Here is a 7500-nt window from a genome sequence, read left to right as displayed (position 1 = left end):
ATTACCATCTCCACCTTGTGTGTGTGGAGTTTGCATGTTCTCCCCGTGCCTCGGGGGTTTCCTCCGGGTACTCCGGTTTCCTCCCCTGGTCCAAAGACATGCATGGTAGGTTGATTGGCATCTCTGGAAAATTGTCTGTAGTGTGTGAGTGAATGAGTGTGTGTGTGTGCCCTGTGATGGGTTGGCACTCCGTCCAGGGTGTATCCTTCCTTGATGCCCGATGATGCCTGAGATAGGCACAGGCTTCCCGTGACCCGAGGTAGTTCGGATAAGCGGTAGAAAATGAGTGAGTGAGTGAGTAAACTCCCGGTAACTTCCGTTACCTTTTTTTTGTAGACCGTATGGTTTAGTATGCGCCTTATAATACGGATGCGCTTAATGTATGGGTTAAGTACAGAAATAGACCCTGTAATTGAGACTGCGCCTTATAATGCAGTGCACCGTATAGTGCGGAAAATACGGTAAATATAAAATAGCACTTGATCCAGCACCTCTTATTATTTACGTACTGTTTTTTTGTACTGTGTGCACAGGACATAATCTCCTATAGTTTGATCTTTAGCTGAATTAATAAAATAACAACATTGCAACGTTTTGTTAATCCGTTGCATTCTGCTGTAAAGAAAACAGGTTCACGGATCGAAGAATAATCCGACTGTGCTCTCACGTTCACTCGGAAATAAGCGACGTATCGAATTAACCTGCATTTTAAAAGTGTCGGGATTGGAGGTGAAGAAGGAAGCAGGATGCAGGTGAAAAAAGGCTTTTATTGTGCAAAAGACTAAAACTGGGAGTATAAAGAAAACAGCTAAAGCGTACAGGCCACGAACATGACTAAGGCGAACTCAATCGATAGAAGCTCGACACTGAAGAGTTAACAGGAGAGATATCTACAGACCAGAATTGAGCAAGCTGTGGTACATGAGACATGTTGGGGCTGATGGGGAATGCAGTTCAGTACGATTCCATGCATAATAGTGTCATACGGTGGCTTAGTGGTTAACACGTTCGCCTCACACCTCCATGGTTGGGGGTTCAATTCCCGCCTCCGCCTTGTGTGTGTGGAGTTTGCATGTTCTCCCCGTGCCTCGGGGGTTTCCTCCGGTTTCCTCCCCCGGTCCAAAGACATGCATGGTAGGTTGATTGGCATCTCTGGAAAATTGTCCGTAGTGTGTGATTGTGTAAGTGAATGAGAGTGTGTGTGTGCCTTGTGATGGGTTGGCACTCCGTCCAGGGTGTATCCTGCCTTGATGCCCGATGACGCCTCCCTGTGACCCGAGGTAGTTCGGATAAGCGATAGAAAATAAATGAATGAATTAATGAAGTGTCATATTTCTGTATTTAATATTGGCCTTAATTGGCATCAAGATGTTTTTGAGCCAATTACAGCCAACACATAGAGTAAATATCCAGTAAATACACATGATGTATTGTGGTTTCTTTATACTATCAGACACAGGCCCCAGACAGGCCCCAGACTGGCCCCAGACAGGCCCCAGACTTAATACTGCACAACCTCAAGGACAGATTCATGTGTATCTTAACTCTCACTAAACTCCTAAATTATCACTTACACTCAGTGCAGTTCTAATACATCTGAGCTCTGAGCACCATTTCAGGATGAAATCTTCACTGCGTGCATTTAACCTGCTCGCAAAGAATAAAACTCCTGCAGCAGAAGCTGAGCCTCGAGTCCCGATCTGATCTGGAGGAGAAACGCTGCACTGCAGACTCTGTGGAGCTTGAAACAGATTTACGCCAGAGGGACACAGCTGTTAGGGTATATGTTTTAACTTCAGGGAATGACGTTGAAGGAAGCAGGTAGAGAAGTGTGTGTGTGAGTGTGTGTGTGTTTGTGTGTGTGGGCACTGTGGAATCTTAAAGATCTGTAGGGACTGCAGGATGAGCACTATGGAAAGCTTTAATCACATACACACACACACACACACACACACACACACACTCTCATGGTATAGAGTCAAAGCTGCAGCTCTTAGACGTTCAATGCAGCACAAAAGCGCTGCACTGCTTCCTGCCTGTGCATACCAGAGAGGCATAGAGAAACAAAAAAACCCCCCGCAAAAAAAAAATGAAGGCGTAGAAGGAGAAAAACAGAAGAAGGAGGAAGTGACATGACATCACACTTTGCGTCCATCATGCAAATGAGGCTAAAACCTTTTTTTCACGGTTATTCATGCTTTCAGATTCTGTCACACTGGATCAGACCATCTGTCACTGATGACGAGCAGAAATGTAGAGATAAAAGAACAATAATTAGCTGAGATCTTAATGAGCTTTAAAAAGCAATCTGCCATTTGAAAATGGAATTAGTAAATTGCAAAGATCTCATCTCACTAATAACCGCTAATCACGACGAACAACACGACGATCAGCTCTTCATCCGGTTTATACGGAGAGCTACGTCCACGAGCGGCGCTCACGGCACGTCCGAGATCTTACTGATCCTGAAGATCTACTCATTCTCTGTCGGTTTTCTCTAGAACTGTAGATTAGCAATTAATCTGAGGCTCGTATTTAAACGGAAGTGAAAACCCATACCGGGGATGACGCAGCTGTTCCTTCAGAGCAGCTTTCTGATCGAGAGAAACGGTGCTGTGAGTCACCTCCAAATTAATAATCATTCACAGTAACTCACAGTCAGAGCTCGCAGGTCAGATCGGTCGGAAGTTTCCGGAAGACAATTCCTGTCTTTTTTGCACAAGTGTGAAAGGTTTATCAAACCTAAAGATTCCAGCATAGATCTGTAGACACTGTAGCTTAAGCCTTTTGCTGGAGAAGGTTAGCTAGCTAACTGCTATTGTGTGTGTGTGTGTGTGTGTGTGTGTTGTCTGAGCTTGTAAACACAGATGTGTCTGTGAGTCCGATCTAAAATGAGTCTTTCGGTCTGAGACGTGTGTTTTTCCCTCTGTTGATAAACTTACACTGAATTTTAGGGGCTTTTTACACCTGGTCACTTCATGCGTTTTCTGTGATCAGATAACTATCCGATGGTAAAAAGACCAGGTCTAAATGCCCTCCGAAACGTTTCTGAGACGGATATAAATCCGATCGTACAAACCACTTCAGGAGGTGGTCTGGGACGCGTTTCAGATGAAACTGGACAGGTGTAAATGAATGTGGTTGTTCAAGCCACATACGTCAGCGCTAAACTCCTCCCAAACGGCAGGGTTGGAGCACTCGAGAAACGCAGGCACTTACTGCTCTTTGGAGCGATGAAAGCGTCCAACAAAAGCTTTGTAAAACATTTAGAACAAAAGTATATTTGAAGAAATATCACAGAAAATGAACGAGCAAGGTTAGACTTTTTATTAACCTGCTTTGCAGGCAAACGCAAAGATAATCAAACGTCCGGCGTCTCATTCTAAAACTGGAGACCCAGATCTTTCACCCATGTGTCTCGTCGGGTCTTAAAACGCGCTGCTGCCGGCAGCGAAAATGCAGCAAACAGATGGATTGTTTTTAACAGACTGAAACCTTTTCAACGGATTTCTTCTTTGGATAGTTTGGGTTTCCTTAACGCTAATAAGGATTCAGTCTATTCGCTCAGAACGTTTAAACCGGTTCCCCAAAACAGGACGACGTAAAGGCTCAAGCTTATAATTATGGTTCTCAATGAGCAAAACACATAACGTGTCATAGGGTTATGTGTAGAACATCTGTTTTTTTTCTAGTAAAAGGACAAATCCATCATATTCCAGGTTTCTAGACTGAAGATTGTGTTGTGTAGATTTGTGTCCATCTAGATTCTTCATGCAGGGTTCGTCAGAGAACTATTAACCAACCCTGGAACACCTCCATGACTAACGTACCAGATCACTCATCCTTCAATAACATGTCCAACACTGCAGTACAGATCTTCCCTCATTCACCAGTCAGCATTTCTTCCTGAAAAAAAAAACCAAACGATCGAAAAAACATGTGACGAAGGGTAGAGGGACTTTAAAGCAGACGCAGGAACCAGACGAGTTCCGGACGATCCGCACGGGAGCTTGGCTTATCCTGATTAAGATGCGGGAGGTGATTCTGATGACTCAGCACTTTTTATTAGACACTGCGATGTTAATATCGCCTCCTTTAGCAAGGACACTGTGTGATTCAGAGTGCTGTGGGGTTCGGGGACAGATAAGAAAGCAGTAAGGTGGAGAGGAAATAAGATCAGATGATAAAGGTGGAGAAGACAAGAAGATGGATCTCAAAGTACGTTCTCAATAAAAGTACTCGCTATTTCTTTTCAAAATGATCCCTTCGACACTGTGGATAAAAACAGCGTGATCGAGGCTTAAATAGGCCCTTTATAAAATTGTTGAAGAGACCTTCCATGACACTGGAGACTCCTTCCCTAAATGTCTGATAAATGTCTCCTTCCAGAAAACTTAATAAAAAATTCCACACATTTTTTTAATAATTTATTATGCCGTACACATCCCCGTGAAAGATCCGTTACTATAGAAACGACCAATGTTGTGCTAGTTACTAAGAAATAGTAACTAGTTACAGTTATTAGTTACTTCATTCAAAAAGTAACTCAATGACTTTGTTGATTATTTACACCAAAAAGTAACGCGTTACTGTTAAAGGTAACTTTTTAGTTACTTTTTTAAAGAAGGTTCTTTAATGTTCCCATTAATGCCATTTTATGCGTTATGGTCTATACAAAAATCTAGTGGCTGTTGTTTGGCTGGAGGGGCTTGACTCACTCTGAGTGTGTTCACCGACACACAATCTGGAGTTGCTGTTTATGGCAGTAGATCGGACATTCGAACCAGAAAGACACAGCTTACATTTGACTAAAATGTTTTTGACTTTATTCTCAACTAAAGTGTAATAATGAGCATATTTCCACTGTGAGAAACTCGTCTTGCTCTCGCCTCGACTCGCCGTTACTGCCGCACATACATGAGTAAACGGAAACACGCCCACAGCGCGCCGTCTTCGTGTTTACAGGTTGGCATCCACCGATCCTACAATGTGTCAGTGCTGTAAACAGGTCAGTCTGTAGGCTACACTTCATTCATGCATTCATTCATTCATTCATTCATTCATTTTCTACCGCTAACTACCTCAGGTCACGGGGAGCCTGTGCCTATCTCAGGTAACTTCAGCTAAAATGAATTCATTGAAAAAAGTAACGGACAACCGCACCATATGGTAACGGTAACGGAGTAACTTTATTTAAAAAAGTAACGCGTTAAAGTATTAGTTACTGTCAAAAGTAACTGCGTTACGGTAATGCTTTACTAGTAACACGTTACTGCCCTACACTGGAAATGACAATGTATTACGTAGAACGAGCAAAAAAATATAAACGTGTCATTTACAGCCAGATTTCTGTCATAGAAAATGAATCAACTCTATGCTTCTATTCTAACCAATCAAAATTGAGGAAACCGTGGAAATTAATTCTTCCTATTCCTGTGATGCGGCTTGACTTCATATCCAGATCCCTGGAAACATGGGGTGTGTCTTAACCAGCTCTCTAGACTGTGTGTTTAGGTTTGTAGATGACGTAAGCTGAAAGTTCCATTTTTTCCCCAGTAAAATGTTTTTCAGCTTCAAATATGACATCATTTTCAGTAAGGGAACAACAGAGAGAGAGAGAGAGAGAGAGAGAGAGAGACAGAGAGAGAGAGAGAGAGAGAGAGAGAGAGCCCTTACAATGGCCGACCCCCGGATCAGCACCCCGAGTAGTGAACTAAAGAGCGGATCGAGACGTGGCTATAAACAAAATTGGACTGAAATTGGACTAAAAGCGTAGAATGAATGCGTATAACAAGCAACACATGAGTATAAAGAGATGGAAAGAAAGGATGCACCGGGTGGTCCTACACCGTGGAGCAACACTTTCCTGGCTTGTAATCGGGCTGTAAAGCTCGGCATCGAGAAGCTTCACACTTTTCAGAAAGCAAAATTCAATTCAACCTGAATGATGCTAAGCCCAAAGCGCTGCACTGCTGCACTCTCTCCGTAAAACATGACCGCTGAATTGAAACACTATTCAAATAAATAAATAAATTAAAGTAAAACGAATCAAAAGTGCAAGGTAAAGTGCATAAAATGCTTCAAGCAGCAAAAAAGCGGCAGAAAGACAGATAGGGGTGAAGGAGTGAGGCGGAGAGATTGAGTGGCATGCTATACCCGGCGGTTCATTTCGTTAAGCTCTCTGAAGGTTAAAGTGAGTTAGCCGTCTCGCGGCACAGACCTCATTACAGCATCAATCCAGACTGATCTGTCACTTTCCATTTCTCCAGCTCCTTTTATATACACATACTCTCTCTCTATCTCTTTCTTTCTTTCTTCCTTTCTTTCTTTCTCTCTTCCGCCTGACTCACATGCTCTCTCTCACATCTTCCCATCTACTCAGGTTCTCCGTGGCTTTGAGTAGTGGCTTTATAAACAATGGAGCGCTTTCTGAGAGTGAAGGGATCAGCAAGTAAAGTGCCTGCACACCGGGGACTTTCGTTTCCACTCCACCCCCAGGACACGTTACCATGACGTTGTCGATCCATTGCTCAGGAATCAGACAGATGTGTCCCCAAGTAAGACAATCCAATCTCAGTCTCAGTACAAGTACAAACTCCTCACCCTCCATCGGCGTGTTGCTGTCAGGACGGTTGGCGAAGACCACGTCTACGTATTCCAGCTGCATCCTCTGTAGGGAGCCTTTGAGACCTGGAAAGAAATTTAGACTTAATGAATAAACAGAAATGCTAATGTTAATGTTAAGTAGTTAACATTTTATAGCACGGTCTTTACAGCACTTTTGTGACCATTTCAGGAACCCAGGAACTTCTTCAAGAGCTTAGTAGCTGCTTCTTCTTCTTTTCCATGAATTATACAGTAAGTATGTTGACACATTAGAAACATTTTAAGAAACCCAAAAATGTTTTCAGGTATTAGAACAAAGAAACAAACAAACCAATAAAAACAAACAAACCTCCAGAAATATTATCCTAAAATAATTTTTTTTTTTTTTTTTTTAGAGATTTTTTAGAAATTTAGAAATATTTTCAGGAATTTGAGACTTTTTTGTTACTAAGGAACTTTTTTATTTATTTATTTATTTATCTATTTATTTATTTTTTTAATATAAAAATGTGGGAAATTTTGGGATGTTTAACCAAAGGATCCTTTTTGGAACAGAAGATCTTTTTTTTTTTTTTTTTTTTTTTTTAAGAGAAGAGAAGAGAGGGGTCACGGTGGCTTAGTGGTTAGCACGTTCGCCTCACACCTCCAGGGTTGGGGGTTCGATTCCCGCCTCCACCTTGTGTGTGTGGAGTTTACATGTTCTCCCCGTGCCTCGGGGGTTTCCTCCGGGTACTCCGGTTTCCTCCCCTGGTCCAAAGACATGCATGGTAGGTTGATTGGCATCTCTGGAAAATTGTCTGTAGTGTGTGATTGTGTGAGTGAATGAGAGTGTGTGTGTGCGTTGCGATGGGTTGGCACTCCGTCCAGGGTGTATCCTGCCTTGATGCCCGATGA

General features: G+C 42.6%; 1 protein-coding gene across 2 annotated transcripts in view; it reads right to left on the bottom strand.

Moving 5' to 3' along the window:
• Window positions 1–7500, bottom strand: part of kcnab1a (potassium voltage-gated channel subfamily A regulatory beta subunit 1a) — a 111450-nt gene that overhangs the window by 8407 nt on the left and 95543 nt on the right. For both annotated transcript variants that reach the window (XM_060878373.1, XM_060878374.1), the window contains exon 8: window positions 6604–6690. In XM_060878373.1, coding sequence (XP_060734356.1) covers window positions 6604–6690 — 87 coding nt within the window. The remainder of the gene's footprint in view (window positions 1–6603; window positions 6691–7500) is intronic.

Source organism: Tachysurus vachellii, chromosome 9, assembly GCF_030014155.1.
Source record: "Tachysurus vachellii isolate PV-2020 chromosome 9, HZAU_Pvac_v1, whole genome shotgun sequence".
Taxonomy (NCBI): Eukaryota; Metazoa; Chordata; class Actinopteri; order Siluriformes; family Bagridae; genus Tachysurus; species Tachysurus vachellii.
Note: the sequence above shows the minus strand (reverse complement) of the source record. Positions and strands in the feature narration are given on the sequence as shown.